Source organism: Colias croceus, chromosome 21, assembly GCF_905220415.1.
Source record: "Colias croceus chromosome 21, ilColCroc2.1".
Classification (NCBI taxonomy): Eukaryota; Metazoa; Arthropoda; class Insecta; order Lepidoptera; family Pieridae; genus Colias; species Colias croceus.
Genome location: NC_059557.1, coordinates 7,750,289 through 7,772,023, shown reverse-complemented (window position 1 = coordinate 7,772,023; position 21,735 = coordinate 7,750,289). Strand labels below are relative to the sequence as shown.

Genomic DNA, 21,735 nt, shown 5'->3' with positions numbered 1-21,735 from the left:
ATCACATGGTCAAAAATTAATTTAAACACAATGTATAAAAATAAAAAAAGAAGTAAATTATTTGAACAAATGTAAATTTGGTTTACGTTTAAAATTAAAACATTAATTTTAAATTAAAAAAAAAATGTAAAAGTTTTTTGAAGTTGTGATTGAATAAGTATTGTTACTTATTATTAATAATTGTTGATTATTTTTTTTATAAAACATGAGTTCTTCGGTCACCTCAAAAATAGCACACATATTATAGGAAGTGAAATTAAGAAATAAATAAAATATGCAAACGTATCACTTAAAATATTTACAAATAACAATAAGCGTCAATGAACAAATGTTAAAGAACAATATACAACAAACATTAATAAAGACCAACCAACCAAGCGCCATTGCACGAAGTAGAACCATCTTATAATGATATCCGATTTATCAAAAACCTATACCTAAGATGGTATTGATAATATGGTTCTTAGTAACATTATCATGGGCATATACCTATAGAGATAGGAGTGAGGGAAAGATTGCGGTAACTTCAAACCCTGGTCCAAGTAGCGCTGAGTGCAATGTGCAGGTGATTTATTGAGGTACTGCATACAATTTTATTATTAATTAGGTACAGTTCGATTCAAACTTAATGGCGGTTCGGAAGTTAGGTGCGAGTGCGGGTGCGCACAGGTCCCTTAACGTCCCGCTAATACCTAAAATTGTTTTCTGCGCATGCGCATCGGATCGTACGATGTTCCGAGCCGCCATTAAGTTTGAATCGTACTGTACCTTACTTTTGACTTCTGCGCAGTTTCGGGCCAGTACTTTCTTACACACACAACTACACAAGTTGTACACTCAAATAATCATAATATAAAACCACCGTTACATTATTTGTATATTTATTTAAATATAGGTTTTTGATAATAACGGAATTAAATGCTACTACCTAATATTTATATTAGATAAAGAAGTCTTTTAAACAACACAAAGCAAAGTTATTGAACACCAAAAACGAAATAGGTAAATGTGATGATTAAAAATCATTATGCCCATTTTATACATTAAACTACTTTTTTTTATAAAACATAAAAATATTCTACTACATAGTAAGAAAGTTAGTCAATGAATAAGGTATTTTACGATGAAAATATGTACTTTCGATAAATATAACTACCTGTGATAACTACAGTTATTAATGTACTTATCGCAAATGAATTTAATAAAGTTTCAAACCAGTTACTATACCATTTAAATCTATAAATAATTAAATAGTAATTTACCAAAACTAATATTGAAACATTATAATTATACAACATTTGATGTTAAAAATTAACAATAATATAAAATACTATTAACACATGAACAACGACCACAGTAATATAAAAAGAAATTTAAACAAATTTTTACAGAACACATGTTTTGCTTCAATGGATTTATAAAATTGAATTACCAATCGTGTAATTAGAATTAGATGGTCTATATAGTGTTAGAAAAATCTAGATCAGCCATTGAGATATACATATGGAGACGACACCGCCTACATCACTTATGTTCCGCTCAACATACGCCATATGGCGTAACTGCACGCTCATTTTTTATTCGTTTTAAAGTGAAACGCATCAAATATGCCTTCGTTTGTGTTACGATATTGCACAAATAATACAAATAATACGGAAAAGTGCAAAGGAATAACTTACATCGGTAAGTACCTAACTAGATAATAATTTTTAAACCTTAGTTAGAGCAAAAAAATGGCGCACAGATTTTGTTCGTGGTGTCTCCTCCATACGTAGTACTATTATCTCAATGAGATCAGCCAAATTTTCGTCTCTTTTTTTCAATTCAAAATACAAGTAACGTAAATTTTAAGAAAACATCACAATCAAATTTAAATAATTCTCGATATACATTACTGTGATCATTAAATATTAACAAATACTGTACTTAAATTAATCGCAAGATAAAATAAAGCTTCTGTTAAAACCCTGACCATTAAAATGTAAATAAATACGCCCATATAATCCACGATGTGATAAAAATAGTAAACGGAGTAATTATGGAGTGAATTTCGTTAATTTTACCGCGATAGATGGTAGCTTTATGAAGTGAAATGTAAATTGGGAAATATGAATAAAGGGGTTTTAAAATTTTTGTATGGAGCCTGGCACACCTACTGTCCGCCATTTTGATTTTTTTTTCGATTTTTCGTCGCACTACTAAACTTGTATATTTCGATTGCTGACATACAGACGAGCAAAAAAATAAAAATGGCGGGCAGTAGGTGTGCCAAAAATTTTCAAACCTCTTTCCTTTCAATTTTATGATACCTTAGTCTATAATCCGATCTTATATCTGTTGTAATATTACAAGAACCGTTTAAGTTCCGTTCCTACTGTAAAAAATTCGATTATTTTGAATCGTTGTCTTTTCAATTACATAAAGGATCAAATTGTAAACGTCCACACGAAAAATGTATTTAGTTATCTTTACAATAGGAACAAAACATAAATTTCCTAGTTTATAGCCTTCAAAACCTTGACAATTATGAATAGTCTGTTCCATTATCCCTGTATATCATTTCACAACGTCTAATCATTTTACACCAATTATCTAGCAGTACAATGTAAACGTTAATTATTTATAACTGCGTCTAATAATAATTAATCGAAGGTTATCCTTTATTATAAGTTTATTATGACTAAAACACATATTTCCGGTAGGAATAATAAAATTGCAATTGAAATAAAACAATGAGATCTACCCTCAACAAAAAATAAGCTATATAGGTACAATAGATTAGTAGCAACCTACGATTAAATCATAAATGTATTACTATCAATTTTTAACTATTTTTTTATCTATGGAACAACCAATACATTTTAAAAAGTACTAAAAAATTGTCTACATCATCTAAGTCACAATTTCGCGTGCCTACTTATACCTAACATTGATTAACATAAATCGCGACAACTAAGTAATGGCTCTGTCAAAAGGTCATAAATTGATGATATGCATTGAGTTATTGATATAAATTATATATACATAAGCAGCACATAATAAAATGAACACAATACTAGAAACATTATTATTTGTGAAACAAGTTTACTATGTGACTAATATCAGCAAAAAAAGGGCCCGAGTATGACATTTTGACAAATCCATTATTCTTTTAAGCAAATGGAATGTTAAGTTCTACAAATATAATAATTAACAGTAAGAACTTTATAAAGCAATCAATTGTAGAATAATTATCAAACAGAGTTTTTCTGACGAACCGTCGACAAGTCTGCTAATAATATTTAAGAACGACAAACACATGTATATACAAACAAGAAGAAAAAATAACCTAGACCTTATTTCTAGTAATCCCAATCTCTATGTAGTTCTCATTTAACAATAAAAGGTCAACAATCACCTTGCAATATTTCATTTACAACCTGCTATTATCACTGGCGGTTATTTGTAAAACAATCTTTACCTGAATCAAGAAATAAAGACAAATGCAAATATAAGCAAATATTGTGTCATTCACTGACGTAAGATGGCCAAAATTTAACATCTACACAACCGTTTTATTGATAAACAACATAGATAATACAGTTTTCACAATAACGCGTAGGTAAATACAACTTTAACATGCATTGAGATCAATTCCGTAATTATTATCTAACACTAGCTTTCCACCCGCAGCTTCGCCCGCGCAGTCAAAGAAAAACCCGCATAGTTCCCGTTCCCATGGGATTTCCGGGATAAAACCTAGCCTATTTCCCGGGGTATAAAGTAGCCTATGTCCTTTCTCGGGTTTTAAATATATCTCTATACCAAATTTCATGCAAGTTGGTTCAGTAGTTATGGCGTGATGGAGTAACAGGCAGACAGACAAATTTACTTTCGCATTTATAATATTAGTATGGATTTATGTATAATAAACAAAATTTCAGTACATCATGTAACTTGTCCCTACACTAAATTTTTATGTAATTGCGAGATATGTTGTTTTTATCATACTCATTAATCGCTACAAATGATTGCTTATAAAATATAATCTCATACACAGTAATATCATTGAGATAAATTCGTTAGGTTATCTACGACCTAAAGCAGCAAGAAGAATCACCAATGGATGACGATTTGCCATTTATTGGTCCTAAGCTACCATCGTATTTTGGCAAATCCTTGCATTTTGCTTGCTGAAATAGAATAAAATTTATTAAAATTTATATGATTATAACTAGCTTTCCACCCGCGGCATCGCTCGCGCAGTCAAAGAAAAACTCGCATAGTTCCTGTTCCCGTGGGATTTCCGAAATAAAACATATCCTATACGTCTTTCTCGGGTATCAAAATAACTCCATACCAAATTTCATGCAAGTTGGTTCAGTAGTTTAGGCGTGATTGAGTAACAGACAGTCAGACAGAGTTACTTTCGCATTTATATCCCTCAAGTCGGATCGAACTGCACATGGTGTGCGAATTTTATTATAATCGGTTAAGTGGTTTAGGAGTCCATTGAGGACGAGATTTATATATATGTATTAAGATTAAAATTTTACACATTTACTTGTGATGGTGCCGCAGAATTACAATTGTACGTCCACTATAAAGTCGACAGTTACACTTTTGTTATGTTTATTTAAATTTCTGGAACACAAAAGGTTTCACTACATTGAAGATATCACAACATACTCACATACATTGCAAGTTAATAAAAAAAATGTGTGAGAAAAAAAATACTAAACTTACTTCCATCAATTCCACTGCAATTTCCATAAAAAGTCGCTCAACATTTTCTGCCTCCTTCGCTGAGGTCTCCAGAAAGTACATCCCGTGACGCTGTGCAAAATCTTCACCAATATGCCTTGGTATTTCTCTATCTTCTCTATCAGTTTTATTACCTGATGACGGATTTAATACAAAAAAATTATAGCTTGATATTTACATATAGATCTATATCTATATAATATATATAAAAATGAAACCATTTTTCCGTGGTCACGGCATCACGCGTGAACGGTTGGACCGATTTCGATAATTATTTTTTTATCAATTGAAAAAGAAGTTCCTTGAAGTACGAGGATCGGTCTTATGTAGAGAAAACGTAAATATGTACCACGGGCAAAGCCGGGGGCCGGGGCGGACTGCTAGTAATAAATAATTTTTAGCACATTTGGAGACCAAAATATTTTGTTATCAATTGAATTTTGATTTTGTTTTGACATCCATTCTGAATTCTTACTAAGCAACCAATTTAAGTTTTGTACAAAAATCAAATAGTTTTATCAAAGTACAATAGAAATTTTCTATTGAGATTAAAATTATTTGGAACCACAGCATGATTTGAGCTGTATTCATTAAATGGAATAAAACATAATTAAAATAGATCTTGATGATGTCGGGAGTGAGCCCATTAATTCTACTTTGTTCTTGTGTGTAGTAACATTATTATAGATGCTAGTTTCAAAAAAGATTAATGAAATAATAGACTCACCAACTAATATTCTCAGCACCTTATTATTAGCATATTCTTCTATTTCCCTGAGCCAATCCGGCAGACAGTCGAACGTGGGTTGGCAAGATATATCATACACAAGAATAAGTGCATGAGCTGATCTATAGTAGCTCTGTGTGATTGAACGAAATCTCTCTTGCCCTGCCGTATCCCATATTTGTAGCTAAAAGGGTATATCGTTAAATTAATAGAATTTAAAGTCCAAGTACATTACTAAATTGAGTAATACATTTCCAATTCACTAATCATGATAATATAGCACATTGTGTAGTATTAAATACTAGATTTTCGCCCGCGGCTTTGCCCGCGTTTTCAAAGAAAAACCCGGGATGGGATTTCCGGGATAAAACCTATCCTGTGTTGATCTAAGTTTATAATGTAATGTGTGCTAAATTTCATTGTAATCGATTCACTAGTTTTTATGTGAATGAGTAACAAACATCCATACATCCATACTTACAAACTTTCGCCTTTATAATAGTAGTAGGATTAAAAATAATATTAACTAATAGGTACAGTCTTTCTGTAATTTCATTCTACCAACAATTTCCATTCACATTCTACTATGAAATTTTTGAAGAATGCTTTAATATAGAATGTTGAAGATATCAAATTATGTTCTTTATACATGTTTGATCCTTATAATTTACAATTTAAACATTCTGGAAGCATATTAAAAAGATGTTTGAATTATTTATTTCCATAAATATTTTTCTATTCAATTCTATGGGAAAATTTTTATTTACTGTATTAGACCAACTATCTACCAATGAAACCATAATATTTAGTAAGACATTATATATGTAAACATTTTAATTAACCGACTTCAAAAAAAAGGAGGAGGTTATCAATTCGGCCGGTATGTATTTTTTTTTTATGTATGTACACCGATTACTCCGAGGTTTCTGAACCGATTTACGTGATTCTTGTTTTGTTCGATGCGGGATGGTGTCGAATTGGTCCCATAAAAATTTTATTTGGATAGGCCCAGTAGTTTTTATTTTATGAGCATTTTTGTCTGGAGGTATTTGTAAATTTTGCAAGTGCAAGTTTGAAGTCGGTTGTTTTTAACGCAGTTATCACTTGTTCATATAACATAATTATTGTAATATGTGTTAAAACACAGTTTACATCATTCCAATAAAATCTAATTACTTGTTCATTAATTAGTCATTGTTAGACCCAGTACAACAAATACAATATGTTGAATTTGTCCAACCTTCATGATCATACAAGCATAATTATTTTGTAATGGTTTCAAAACTTGAACCTTGTTTCCTCTTAAGGATCCACCCATATATGGAAGCGTATTACCAAATATTTCGATTCAAGTGAACTCACCTTTACTTTCTCTCCATCGACTTCAACAGTTTTAATCATAAAATCAACACCGATTGTAGCACCTTGACCTGGAGGAAATAGTCCTTGCGTAAATCTCCGCACTAAACATGTTTTGCCTACACCTGCGTTTCCAACGAGCACTACTTTAAATAAAAACTTGTAATCCTCCATAATGAACAGCTAATTACATTTGTCGAAAACTAGCTGAAAGAAATTAACAATAAATTATCTCCCCCGTTCACTGTTCCGCTTTAGTGAATTGACAGACATTACATTACGATAGGCTGATAAACGAAATTGAACGATTATTCCACAATCAAACACATATTATACTTTTGATAAGATTACACATAAAACGTTATTTCATATCAAAATATCAATGGAGATATTATCAATCTTCAAAACAATAAATACAGCGATGACGATCAAGTTATTGACTTTTGTCTTTTCAGTTTTCAGTTTTCACTTTGACATACGACTTGTTTTTTTTTAAATCTTTTACCATTGCCATAGATAATGCTAACACAATAAAATCATATTTTATAGGGATTTATCCACTGTAACAAATCGTGCAAAACTGAAATTATGCAATTGATTGTATGAATTAGGGTACAAACTGAAAAAGAAAGCATTTAAGTGCAAATATTGTATAATACTATTTTTTATCCACATTCTGTTTTAAATAGAATAAATAGAGCGATAAATAACAAATAATTCTCCCCTTAGAGTATATTATATTAAAGATTCTCCCTCTACGCCGAACGTGGCCCAAACTGTACCTACGTTGTACGTATTAGGTACGTTAACCTAGCATACCTACCTGTGATACCTACTGTCAATAATTATTGTCATATTTTATTGTTTCTATCTGTGGTTTCTTTGATCTGTGGATCTATAGGTACCTGTGTAATTTGCAATATTTGCATTTTTGAGTTTTCAATTTTCAGCTTTGATGTGCGATTTGTATACTGTGAATAACAGTAGATTGTTAGTAAATAAAAGACACTAAAGTCTAAAAGAACCACTAACCAGCTGTATCAATATGTGTATGTAAATTTGGTGTAAATGAAAAAAGCGCTGTACACAAAAAACAAAAATTTATGTATATTTATTTTTCGTTAATAAAATAGGTTTCCTTTGAGATTAGGTATTAAAATGTCGAATGTAAATTATACAATTCGAACGGAAGGTCAAACAAAAATAAACACTATTATTTGGACAGTACCATGTTTCGAAACCTTATTAGAAATTAAAACATCCCGAGAATTTCGGACAGAAAATCCAAAAGATAAACCCGGTGATTTAGCAAATTCAAAATTTCAATTAAAAATGCAATTTCTCGGCAGATTCAATGATATAATCGAGATATATTACTTATCACCCATACCAGTTTTTCTCAAATCAATACTTACCATATGTTTAAAGAGATTTGAAGAGCGATCAATTGTGATAAAAGAATACCACACAGTACAAGCCAACAAATGGCAATACCTAGCAACACTATATAAACGTGATATTGTAAGCTATGATGGGCGTGATACATTCCTATTGAGCGATGGCAGTCTACGCCTCAAATTTCAGTTCATGGTGACAAATGACATAAAAGTCGACCGAGCTCATGTGCCCGAGGCCCAACTCAGTGATGATTTTGAAAGCCTCTTGAATAATGGCTTATTTTCAGATGTGGTTATAAAGTGTGCAGAAGGAAATGAATTCAAAGTACACAAAGCTGTATTGGCCAGTCGTAGTTTGGTTTTAAAGGCTCACTTTGAACATAACACTACTGAATGTATAACAAACATTCTTGAATCGCCACTAGAGTCGGAAGTATTGAGAGAAGTTCTGACTTTTATTTACAGTGACAGAGCCCCGAGAGTCGATGAGATACCTGAGAAGCTATTGGCTGCTGCTGACTATTATCAGCTTGGCCGACTTAAGAGTTTGTGTGAAGAGGCTTTACACAAGAAACTTACAGTGAACAATGCTATTAAAACCTTACAGTTAGCAGATTTACATTCGGCAAAAACATTGAAAAATTTAACTTTAGAATTCATAAAGGATGGTCAAGCAAAACTAATAACAAAGACTGAAGGTTGGGCAATGGTGAAGTCAGTAGAGCTGATTAAAAGTATTTATGAGCATATAATGACAGATGATGTAGATGCAGATATTAAATAATAAATGCAAAAATTTGTTGCTAAGGGATAGCCATATCTTTAGATTTTCAGGAAATCGGAGGTAGTGTAGAATAGTATTTTTTCTCTGGTGTCTATAATATATTCCTTAAATTAGTTAATAGTGGTGTGTAGGAAAATATACATAGAATAACCCATGAATAAGGCCTTAAATGCCATAAACATTTTCCATTTGCATTTCCACATGTTTTCCAATCTGAGGGAACTAAATCTTTATAAAATTATTCTATCATTTAAGGGTGTGAACTAATTCATTGGATCTGTATTTTATTTGTCAGATCTGGGTTAAGATGGTACAAAAAACTTACTTAATTTTGATAAATATGAGGATTAAGTAACTATTCAATACAAATTTAAGCTTTCTCTATAATTATAATCATTCTTGTTACATTTCTCCTTGAATAAAATTTTATAAATTGTATCATACTGATTTATATAAAATAAAATTATTTATTATTACATAAATATTTTATGTTTAGATGTATGTATACTCTGTATGTTTAGAAATTTTGTTTTTACAAGCGTTATACATGTTTTATTTTATTGTTTATCTATTTGTAGAGTATTTATAAAGGATGTCTATCTAATAGAGAACCTTTTCTTTTAACAATATAAAAGTATATTCCAAATGTTATATATATCTATGTGTACAATTAAAAAAATGATCTCATTATTGTTAAAGAAATAAAAGTTATAAATTAATAGTACATTTTATTTTTTATCACTATTATCACTATCGTCACTCTCACTCGTGTCACTATCACTATCATAAGTTTGCATTTGAACTCTATTAGTGTTCACAAACAAATCATCATCACTATCACCATCACCATTATTAGTATTATCATCTTTTTTAACATCGTCAAACTCCTTAGGCCAAACTTTATTTTCTTTATAATATTTTATAGAATCCTTGTTCATTATTTTGACGATTTCCGCTTTCACTTTGTCTCCTTCTGCAATTGGTTCAACGAGGATGTAATCTCCTCGTTTCACCCAAATATTCTTCCTAAATTTTGTGGGCATAGATACTAGATATTCTTCGCCACTTGGTGTAGTAATCTGAGAAGAAAAAATCGAAAAATAACATTTCAATTTCAGATGTGTACTACATACCTGAATAGATTAATTGTTTGTTACATAAATAAATAAATCAAGCAAACGATATATGATTTTCTTACCTCGTGTAAGTTATTTCCTCTACTTCTTAAAACTTTTACAATACTCTGATTTTCTTTGGGCAACTCATAGTCGTCCCATAGAGTCTCGTTCATTACATGTTTCCGTTTATTTACTTTCGACATAGTTTAATTTTCTGTGTATTACACACATAAATGCATTAACTTGTATAAAAAATTATTAAAAATATTGAATTCGTACAAAATTAAAACATAAGAATCGCGTTGTTTATCTTCTATAACCTCAAAATTATTTGACAAGATAAGACGTCATTTGTCAACTTTCTATGTCACTGTCACAAATTATATGAATGCGTTCTAAATTATTATCAGTTTGAAAAAATTAAAAACTTTTATAAGATACATCGGCCGTACTGTGCCGCTTGTGTAGGGGACGATGACGGGTTTTATCTACGCTTGTGTAGGTACAACTCAGAGCTCGGCTCACAGTTCGTAAAGTGAATGAGGTAACGTTAATAAAAAAAAGCTATGTACAGAAAAAAAAAATTCCAGAGTGGTTTTCCCTTTTAATAAAAATACACATCTTTATTCCTTATTTATTTTACACTTATCAAGTACATCGAATATGGTCAATGATTCTCCATTAGGTATGCCATATCCATTTTCTAAGCCGTGCGGATTAGAAGGTGTCGTACAACTTAAATTTGATTCCTTCCGTAAAACTTGATCCACTTCAACAGACGTAAAGAATGCAACTGATAGTGGTAGATCTTTTATACCGACTCTGTAAAAACAAAAAAAAATATAAGACTTTTTTTTTCAAGCATTGGCATTGATTCATGAACAATTAGAAAATAGTTAAATATCATAAATTAAAATAAAATGTGAGTAAATTAACCTTTGGGAACAAAATGTTCTCGTAAATAAATTGGTGATTTGTAGAGCAAGTGCTGTTTCGTATTTATGTTCATCAGGTACCAAGTAGCGCACTTCATCGTGGAAACTTAGGCAGAATCTGAAAATCACAAAATATAAATTTTTGTTTTTCTACACTAAGCATGTCGCAGAGATATTAAGGACATAAATTATTTCCAGTATGTTGCTATGCACCTCGCTTTCGGTGCCAAGTGCGTCATGCTAACTAGCATGAGATGCAGGAAGTCAGCAGCTGCGCTCTGTACCGCCCAGTTCAGCCGAGTTCCCCCCCACCGTCCCGCGCTATGTTCTAGTGCGCGCGATAATCGCCCTTCGAGGAATGCCGTTTTTGGTTCTACGGAATCTGTGAAAAAGAAAGAGTATGTACGCGATTTAAACTTTTTATTAACAAATATATTTTTTATGCGAATTACACTCTTTTTAACGTTTTACTTTACTGTATAATTAAAAATAGTATTTGATTCGTATTTGATATCAGTCAAAGAAATAGAGACAAACGGAAAAATCAAAAGAAAACAAAAACTCATGCATTTCAATGTTATTTGTAAAGAACACCTCATTCTAAAGAAAATTATTACTGATTATTCTCAAACCTGGCACAACAACTGATTCACATCATAAAAACATCACAAACTAATAATGTACACCTACCCGCAATATCTTCAAGCTTGTTGAACATGCACGACTCGGTACCGCCCACCCAACGGGGTCTCTCGAACATGTCTTCAACTTGTTTGCCGCTCATCTTGGCTAGTCTTGTCGCTTGATATGATGTCATCTCAACTTTCTAGGTACAAATAAAACACATATTTTGTTTTCCAGACAGATATTTATCATAGTTCATATTAGGTAATCAAGTAAAAATATAATTTTATGATTAGTGCACAAAATCATTTTTTATTAAGTTTTAGCCTCATCATATTTTCTTTGTCTGTAACACATTCAAAATTATGTTTTAATCTTCACTAGCTTTAGCCCGCGGCTTCGCCCGCTTTGTCTAAAACCTAATAAATTATATACTTAAACCTTCCTCTTGAATCACTCTATCTATTAAAAAAAACGCATCAAAATCCGTTGCGTAGTTTTAAAGATTTAAGCATACAAAGGGACATAGGGACAGAGAAAGCGACTTTGTTTTATACTATGTAGTGATTTATATCATCATTTTAGTTTTTAGAGGAAAATTATAGTTGGAAGGTAATTTATAGAACGTTTATAGATTACCTATTACACTGACAAAACGTTTTTGTAAAGTGTAGATATGCAATTTTATATTTATAACCAAACCTGATCTTCAATATCTTCATCCATAAGGCCCAACATATATTTCTTCTTCAATGTATACACTCTTCTACCTTTCGTTGTAGTGAACATTTTGGCAGCTTTGCTCTTTGCTTCTGATATTGTCATAGTGGGGTTAAATTGTTTTAGCAATCGTTCCGCAAAGTTTTGTCCGGCTCCTGGGAATAAGTTCAACGTTCTGGGTTTATTTCGTTTCCAATTGTTTATCGAAGATTTCTACAAAAGTGAGCTTCTTTTTCTTCTTTTTTGATTATTTGATTTGAATGTCTCTAATGCTGGTTTAATCAATGTTAAGTTTATTTCTTTCTAACAAGGATTAGTTTAAATATGAATGAGAATCACCATTAAAATAAATTAATACTTTTTTACATTTACTGGTGCACGTGGGTGCACGCAAATAATCACTCAATTTTTTTTAGTGACATTCAAATAAACTTTTTACCCCTTAATAAACACCACGTACCATAAATCCTCGCGTAATTAATCACTTTCGCATGATCTCTCTGTACATTAGCAGCTCGCGCAGTCAGCGAGTGCAGATCAGTAGCAGCCGCTTTGTGCCCCGCTAGCACCGCCCACCCGAACGCGCTCCCACCGCACAGCTGCGTGCCACTGTCGCCTAGCAACGCGGCTATCCATAGCTCCTATACAACAAGCTAGCTGTTAGTTATATCTAATAGCTAGCTTGTTGTATAGGAGCTATTGCTCAGAGCTCTCGATTGCGCTCCAATGAAACAAGAGATAGTAGCATTACCTAAATACAAAATCAAATAAGAGTGAAAGAGAAAATTCGACACAGTCCTGCGCGTGAAACAAAAGATATAGGGAAAAATATATACGGAGCGCCGCGCCGCTCTCACGCGACGTTGCCGGTTATTACCGCCGCATCGCATGACAGCAGTAATTGTGCGCGACGTTGCCACTCCTATATAAACGAACACTATTCACTAGTCTGCTTGAATGTTTACGCGCGCGAACGCAAATTCGGAGATTTTATAATTATGAATTGATAATTTTTAGTAAAGTGAATACTTTTACGCGCAATAGCATGACACGGGCCTGTTTAAATGCGTTGTGTATTATATCCATTATCTACAGAAAAACGTTAAATTAATCAGATATACGTTTTTGCACACAAAAAAGACAGACGTACCTATGCATTTCCTGTATAGGTAAGTTTTTTTTTGTTAGTAATAAATTATCCCGCTTACGCTATTGTATTTTGAATTTTCGTTGTTTTATTTCATGTGAACACCTTTACAATTTTGTCACGAGTCGCCCCTGGTAATATCACAGTAATATAGACATGGTCCTTTGAGGCGCTCTATTTAAAATTCTTCCACTTGCTGTAGCGCCAACTCAATTTGCTCACTTTCAACGGACACTTTTTATTATGAGATGATCCTGCTTACTTATGTTTGGAGAAATTTATTACAAAAAAAAATTACAATTCACTTATTCTAACTTTTTATAAGTAATAATATTATAAGCACAAGCTTAATAAAATCATACCCGCATTTTTTTGTCAAGGTATACAAATACCTTGACAAAAAAATGCGGGTGAGTGGAGATTATTTTGTGCAATTATATGGTCCTACGACGGTACGGCTGCGTTCGTAAGGAATGTTAACACGGATATAAAGCAACTAAATGTGACATCGATTACATGAACTAAAATAAATATTAATCGTAAGTTTATTTAAAAATTTAATGTTAATACTTGTAGAAGTAAGGAGGACCATCTCTTCCATAGTTCATGTATACCTGAGAATCAACATCAGCGCCAACGAAGCGGTACTTCGGCGGCGCTTGCACGAGCGCGCGTAACTCAGAACCGATACGTTCTGCTGTCGCATTGCTAGCTGTCATCCATGTTGGTTCGCTGGCTCTGTAATAATTGTTTATTAATTTTAAAAATAAACAAACATAAAATGATGTAAGCTCGGAAATAATGTAGCTTTATATGGGAGAAAGAAAACATCATTATGTGAAAAATAAATAACTTTAGTTTTATTATATTTAGTGTATTTTTTTTAATTATAATACAAGCAATCTTGCAATCATGAAACGAGATTTAAACCCCACGAAAAGCGTAGAATTCTCAAACTCCAACATTTTTTTAAGTCAATTAGACTTCTAGAAACACTTTTGAATCGTCATAACATAGTTTTACCATACATAATATTTTTTTCTATGCATTCATTTTTAATATTTTTTTCAAATATAGTTTATAAATACCCCGTACCGTCTAGTAAGCGTGCCACACACTACCACCTGCGGTATAATCGCACCATATCTTCTCAATGTCCCTCTTAAATGTTCCGGCAGTATTTCCTCAGGTAACCATACAACTTGTTGGCCCATGACTCGCTCTCTGTTATTTCGCCAGTAGGACATCATTCGACCGTAGGTTAGTACCTAGAAATTTTAGGGTACTATAGGTAAAATAAGGAATATGTGGCAAAATAATTAAGTGTGAACATTTTTGTAATGTATATGATTATTGAAGTAAATAACTACGTTTGACCCAACACACAGTTTGTATGTAATTTTTAATAATAATAATATTTAAATTTAGACAAAAATGTCGAGTTCACAGTAATTCGGCTTTACTTAAAAACACTTATTTAAACATTTATTTTGTGTGTGTTACTATAAATAATAAAAAGCATTATATTTGTACTTTAAGAAGTACCTATGCCTTAATTTTAAATACAAACCTTTTCTGCATCATTTCCCTGCGCTGACAGAACGTTTTGACTGAACATGTTTAGGAAATCCCGCGCTAGAGGATTGCCGACTTTGTATTTTGGGCCATCTTTGTGCGGCAATCGAAGAAAATGGCAACACCCTGTATAATATAACGTATTTTATAAATATGTTATACATGAAAAAACATCTTTTAAACGATAAATTTAAATAATAGAAAAAATTCTATCACTCATCGGGATTCGAACCCGCGTCTTTCGCCATTCCGGAGCGACGCCTGATCCACTCGTGATCCCGCCAGACCAATAGAATTTATGCAGTACTTTTTAAAAATTATATTTATACAGCATTTTAATACCATAAAATTATACTTATCAAGTTCATCTTATAATGTTATACTTGTATGATTTATTACCTTGTATCTCTATGCCTGTCCAAACCCCTAACCCATGGTATTGATTTGCTGCCGCTTGTTCTAGCTTTCTTTTCCTCGCAAAATACGCACGCTTTCCAAGATCCTCCTAGATTTGAGATAATGATACGTAAAATAAATGTAAGTAATAAAATGTCAAAATTATTCAATCTTCTCTACAGCTGCAGCATCCGCCAGACAGATGGTTCAGAAAAAAAAAAACAAAATTAATTGTACCCATTACTGTCATAATCTGAAGCAATAATTACTGAAAGTGTCCATTAGCCATGAATTGTTTGTAATTCAATTTATTTATTGCAGAACACAATATATTTTCAGAAAAATATCTAATTTGAATTTCACCCACCTCAACAGTTTTCGGCAATACATACGATTCGGCATCAACTTCAGTCCCCTTACACGTAACTATAGGACAGGAGGATAACAACGTTTCTAGGGGTAAAGGAATTTCCCCCTCTTCTAGATCTCCCCTTGTTCTACTGTAGGGGACGAGAAACCCCCACCCCTCTCCCTGGATATAGTGGAGGGGGTAACCTTCCCATGATAAACGGAGAAGTTTTGGGGTTATCTGAAAGAATACCTTTCATTAGGTGTGAATATATGTAGATTATAGATAATTTGATAGCTTTTACTATTTTCCTATGACATAGTGTGCAGATTTACGTTAAAGTTCATTGAATATTAATAATTATTAGAGCGATCGGACATCGTCGTTACGAAGACTACTTTTTCTTCCATGAAAGTTGCTTTTGTGTATGTGCAATTTTGAAAACCTTTTATGTTTAAAAAAATATCTTATTTTATATTAATAGTTATTAACTGGCATTTTTTAACCAAAGAATTATTTATATACGATATTCTGTTGTTTGTATTAACGACTGACATCACAGTTTTTACCTGCATGCTGGTCGTAATATTATTAGCGCCAGGCGACCAATCAGGATCCTTCCCTGGCTTCGTACACAATTTCCTATACCACGCCGGATATCCGGCTAAATACGGCCTTTTTACCGGCAACGAACTTCGTAAATCGTACAAATATTGAAACTTTTTGACTAGTTCTTCTGGAACCTTTACTTTTTCTCCGTTATTTGCTTCTAAGCTTTCTATATAACTTTCACTTAACGTTTCAAAATTATCCTGAGTTTTTGTTTGTTTATCAGGTTTTATGTCTTCAGGAATATCTGTCTTTTTCGACGTAGACTTTTTCAGTTTTAAAGTTTGCGTTGACCAATCTTCATTCCACATCCAAAGGTCGTTTTTGTATTCTTTTTTCTCCATAAGGCGACAGGCTTCATCTGCTTTAAGGGATAGCAACTGTTGAGATTCCAGCTTGTAATCATTGAATACCGTTTCTGCTGAGTCGATGTATTGCGTCCAATTGGAGTTTACGGGTAAGTATGCTGTACCTGAAAATTTATTTCAAATTACTGTCACTATAATAAAGGACATACAAAAAAAATAGACATAGCTGCTTTCGTCAATGCAATAGTACGATAAGCTTTGATTCACCTAGGCCTGTCAAGTGTCAGAAAACAGCTTTAAAAAAATCTGAAGTAAAAATCTAGCATTGTATCTAAGACAACTTTTCATATTTATATGATTTTTAGCAAATGCACTTAAATTTTATAAGCTTATTCATTTGCAGATTATATGAAGATTTCTCACACAAAACTTACCTAGTTCCAACATCCCAGCCAACGTTACAGGATGAGGAAATCTTTCTAGAAACATCGGGAATAGTTCCCTTAGTACGTTATGAGTCGCGATGACGTCACCAGCGCAGTAACTCATGAGCGTTTGGAAGTTATTATGTACGTCTTCCATCGTGCCTTCTACGAAGATATCCCGGGTTTGCTTGTCGATTGCCTTACCACAATAGAGCTTATGTACCTATTGCAGAAGGTAAGAGGTAAGTTTCGTAAACAGTAGGTATTGAAAGTGATGCTAGGCGCAATGTAGAAAAATAGTAAAAGTAGGCGGCATACATGAAATAGCCATTTATAAATTGTTTTCATAATATCATCTTATAAATTAGGATAAATAATAATTAATTTAAATGTATTTTCCTAAATTCATAAAATTTGATAGTACCTCCGAAAGACTATTCAATGAGCTAATTTCAATCCAATCATCGTCACTAGGATCGGGCTCTTTGTTCTTCGCCTTTAGCACTGTGCGCTGGTAGCTCGTCACCCCACTCACACACGTGTGCATCGACATTGTGTCCATGAAACGCACACCTGTAAGTTATATTTGTTATTTATAAAACATACAGTTCTTCTTTTTGATATAGTATTTAAATAATCATTATATTGCTGGATATGTATAAACTACAACATTTTCCTTAGATTATAACGTCCCTACGAATGGTCGATGCTGTACAAGGTGCTCACAGCAAAATATATATGTACATTTACCTACAGCATTGTCATGTTTTAAGTTGTCGTTACCGTCCGCGTCGTAGATTGCGTTACGACTTCGAAAAGCGATTAAATCAAATTTTAAATCGCCAGTTCCTTCTGCATTACAACAATAGCACAATATGCACATCTGATTGTGCATGTTTGTCATCAATTGGGAAAAAATAAGAATTTTAATATTATATTTTTTTCAATCTCAGAAATATTTATAAATACCGATGTACAGAAACAAATAAAAGTTTTAAATTACCCGTCCTTTCCAACCAATACTGCTCTTTAATCTTCGCTCTATCGTACGACACATTATGTCCAACTACTATCCTGGGCCTATTCAAATCACCGCATGGCTTGTGTCCATCTGTTTCTAAAGGAATGAGGTCTTCGTAATTCACTTCACTAAAAGATTCATGGGCTTTGCCACTGGCTAGTGGTTCGCTTACCCAGCTGTACCTAAAATCAGTACTTTTGCTTTATTATTTTTCACATGTATAAGTTTTTACTCATTTACTCATATAGAAAACATATTGCTGTGGCGAGTGCGCACCTGAAGGCTATCTTTTAACATTTAGAAAGTAAATCCGGCTCGAAGGACCACGATAGAGAATTTATGATAATTTTTATTTTTAAACTAAGTGGAGTTCTCGTGAAGAGCTTACTATAGAAATGATCCTATGAAGTAAGGTCTAAACTAAGTGGAATAATATGTTTTATTTCTTTAATTCTGTATAGTTTGGTTAATGATTGTGAGTAAGCGTAATCTGGATCCGGGTAGTGATCGATTATGAAATTAATTTATACATATATATCGACGTAAATGCTTACAGCATGCAAGGTATAAACAATATACAGCTACAAATCAAATAAAATGTGACATTTTTTTATTAAAAATAAATCAATGAGCATCTATTAACTTACCATGCATCAGGAGATACTGCACAAGCCAGGGTTGGCCTTTTACCCGCGGCCATCAAAACTTCAACATCAAAAACCAAGACATCATCATCAGGGCATGGAACTGATTTGGGGCCTTCTGGTGTGTATTTTGTCCAGCCTTTACTTTTTAGCCATATCTTTAGAATAAAGAAATTTTAATTATTTTATATAAGATATAAGTAGACCACTTATTAACCTAATCAATCTATATTTATTTAATTAGACTTCTTCTAGAAGCATTTTTAATCTATTATGAGATTAATAATTAACATTTACCACCTTAAAAACTCCATAGTTGCTCTTTTAATAAAAAATATTTTAATAAAATTCTTCTTTTAATAAAAATATAAATTTAAGGCTGGTTGCAGAGCTAGACCGACCGTCAGTGCGTACGTCAGTCGCGCTTGTCATATGTATGGAAATTCATAAAACCTTTCATAGCTAGACCGACTATACGCACGCGTATTGTCATGCGCATTAGTGTAAAGTCATACAATTGTTGATGCGTATCGTCAGGACCGACGGTACGCACTGACGGTCGGTCAAGCTCTGAAACCAGCCTAAGGGCGTATTCAGAAAGAAAGCTTGAAACTTATAAGCGCTTATCGGCGCTTGTCAATGCTCAAACCAGCTTGTCAAAACCAGCATTGACAAGCTTGTCAAAACCAGCATTGACAAGCACTATAGGCTTCTTGACAAGCATCGATAAGCGCTTATAAGTTTCAAGCTTTCTTTCTGAATACACCCTATGGAATATATGTAGAGGAATATGTGGAAGATTAAAATCCATGGAGGTTTGTTGCGTATTAACCACAGGACAATTCCTTGGTTATTATGTAATATTGACATGATTTTAAAAGAGCAACTATGGAGTTTCTTGCCAGTTCTTTTCCATAGATACAGCTTTCCGAATCGGTGGTAATTGTTAAAAAATATGTAATGACAATTCGAAAGTGCTTCTAAAAGAAGTCTAATTGAATAAATTATATAATGTTTGAGTTTGTTTGAGTTTATATTGTTCTTTTAACTGAAGTAACTATGCTATAAAAGTAAACAATCACATACTAAAATTAAGGCTAAGATATTCATCTCCATCTACAATTAAACCCACTTTTTTGAACACCCTGATGAAATAACATATCCAAACAGTAATGAATCTGCTTCAAGTATTAATGTGTTAAGTGAATGATTTATCTATATATTTCATGAGCAGAAACTTAAAAATCTATACCTTTGGTAATTCTGGCAGCTTTCTTGATGCCAATTCATTTAACAACTTTTTATAAGGAGCAGATTGTTTCTTTCCGATGTTATAAAAATGTTCTACAATATCTTTTCCTTCTAAATCTGGCAACTTTAATTGAACATCTGGAAGTTTGCTATATTCTTTATAATTTATACCGTGCTGTAAGAGATGAGCTTGGCAACTGAAAATAAAAAATAACTTCAAATAATAACCTACTTGTACATATAGCTTCTTTTTACTTCAATATTATTAAGTTTTATTTCTCAATTGAGTTTAACATTCATCTTAAAAGGTATTTCGTAGTAGAATAAATAAATGATAGGATTTCTAGGTGGGCGAATCATTGAGTTTCATTATAAAACTAACTTTTTAACAATATTTGGGTCTATTTCAGTAGGACTGTCCTTGAATAGTTGTTTGTAGATATTTTTTGAAATCATCTGTATATTAACAGCATTGACCCTAAACTCTTCAGTATCCTTTGGACATTCGGTTTTTTCAGGAGTTTCTTCATTCTTAGAAATTTCTTTATGTTTTCTGATTATTTTTGTTTCACTCAAAGGAAGAACATCACTACAATAACTTCTACATAGTAAACAAGCGCTATATATGTTTTTATTTATACAAAAACTTGTCCTTTTAAATCGCATTTTAGACTATTGGCTAAGTAGGTAATTTAAGTATCATGTAAAATAACTTTAGAAAACACCCGCGGTTTGTTTTGACTTTTTGTAAATATCAGCTGTTATCAGTTATCACTTGACATGACAAGGCATTGGCAATTTGATGTTTAGAAATATAAAATATTTTTTCTGATTTTCGTGTAATAATATTTGAACAACGCTAACAAAAGCAATAAAACTAACTTTCTTTATAAAATTTACTAATACATACAATACGTTTATGTAAATTTGATTAAAATACTCGAGTATGAACTATGAACAGAGTATCAAAAACCACAGAGCTAGTAATATCAAAAACTTTTAGGACCACAGTTTCGGACACTCAAGCTTTTTGGGACACCCACAAAGACACCTGAGACTTGAGAGCAAGTGTACATAGGTTACATATTCTAGCTTCTAGCCCAATCATATTATTGAATTTGCTATAAAGCCCAAGTATAGGTAAAAATGACGTGTATTTCGGTGGCGAGGATGGTAGTGGGGAGGATACATGTGGGAGGATGGGAGTGGGGAGGACGGACGTGGGGAGGATGGATGTTTTAAATAAAAAAGATACAGAGATATTTCGCCGCGGTATCTATGATAATAATTTAGTTAACTACTTAACAACTGAATACGTGTACACGAACACCATTGTTTATTTAGAAACGAAAATTCAAAGGAATATACTGCGATCTTGCGATGGATTAGCCCATCCAAATCATCCTGTCGCTATAATGCCCTTAAATATAAGGGCCTTTTGGGGTTCTTATTTTTTCAGTTCAATAATCTGTGGTAGGTACCAAAAATATCTTGATTTGATCTTGATATTTCAATAATTTTTTAGTTTAAGCTTGGTTTAATTAATATGATGTCTTATTTCACTTTAGCATTAAATTAAGCCTATTAAAATAAAATTTTAAGA

General features: G+C 32.5%; 4 protein-coding genes and 1 pseudogene across 7 annotated transcripts; 1 reads left to right on the top strand and 4 right to left on the bottom strand.

The window, feature by feature from the left end:
• Positions 1-2,181: 2,181 nt before the first annotated feature.
• Positions 2,182-7,297, bottom strand: LOC123701356 (ras-related protein Rab-30). 4 transcript variants are annotated; one of them, XM_045648787.1, is made up of 5 exons: positions 7,106-7,297; positions 6,833-7,036; positions 5,471-5,654; positions 4,726-4,877; positions 2,182-4,172 (listed from the first exon to the last, which is right to left on the bottom strand). In XM_045648787.1, exons 2-5 carry the CDS (start codon positions 7,001-7,003, stop codon positions 4,071-4,073), a joined length of 609 nt encoding a protein of 202 aa, XP_045504743.1. In that variant the 5' UTR covers positions 7,004-7,036; positions 7,106-7,297; the 3' UTR covers positions 2,182-4,070. The 4 variants fall into 4 exon arrangements, with proteins under 4 accessions (XP_045504743.1, XP_045504744.1, XP_045504745.1 ...); XM_045648788.1 differs by having other exon boundaries at positions 6,833-7,032; XM_045648789.1 differs by having other exon boundaries at positions 7,181-7,276.
• Positions 7,298-7,711: 414 nt separating this feature from the next.
• On the top strand, positions 7,712-9,477 carry LOC123701376 (speckle-type POZ protein-like). The gene is made up of 2 exons (XM_045648817.1): positions 7,712-7,878; positions 7,963-9,477. Exon 2 carries the CDS (start codon positions 7,988-7,990, stop codon positions 9,008-9,010), a length of 1,023 nt encoding a protein of 340 aa, XP_045504773.1. The 5' UTR covers positions 7,712-7,878; positions 7,963-7,987; the 3' UTR covers positions 9,011-9,477.
• Positions 9,478-9,721: 244 nt separating this feature from the next.
• On the bottom strand, positions 9,722-10,472 carry LOC123701377 (probable RNA-binding protein EIF1AD). Its single transcript, XM_045648818.1, has 2 exons — positions 10,209-10,472; positions 9,722-10,089 (listed from the first exon to the last, which is right to left on the bottom strand). Exons 1-2 carry the CDS (start codon positions 10,329-10,331, stop codon positions 9,739-9,741), a joined length of 474 nt encoding a protein of 157 aa, XP_045504774.1. The 5' UTR covers positions 10,332-10,472; the 3' UTR covers positions 9,722-9,738.
• A 247-nt stretch (positions 10,473-10,719) lies between these two features.
• LOC123701295 (DNA polymerase subunit gamma-1, mitochondrial) lies at positions 10,720-20,861 on the bottom strand. The gene is made up of 18 exons (XM_045648718.1): positions 20,515-20,861; positions 20,134-20,329; positions 18,885-19,039; positions 18,220-18,419; positions 17,641-17,789; positions 17,226-17,439; positions 16,444-16,955; positions 15,893-16,114; positions 15,529-15,634; positions 15,125-15,255; positions 14,650-14,822; positions 14,169-14,292; positions 12,868-13,048; positions 12,390-12,562; positions 11,754-11,889; positions 11,277-11,445; positions 11,065-11,181; positions 10,720-10,950 (listed from the first exon to the last, which is right to left on the bottom strand). Exons 1-18 carry the CDS (start codon positions 20,796-20,798, stop codon positions 10,752-10,754), a joined length of 3,441 nt encoding a protein of 1,146 aa, XP_045504674.1. The 5' UTR covers positions 20,799-20,861; the 3' UTR covers positions 10,720-10,751.
• LOC123701564 lies at positions 18,580-18,655 on the bottom strand (annotated as a pseudogene).
• Positions 20,862-21,735: the final 874 nt, after the last annotated feature.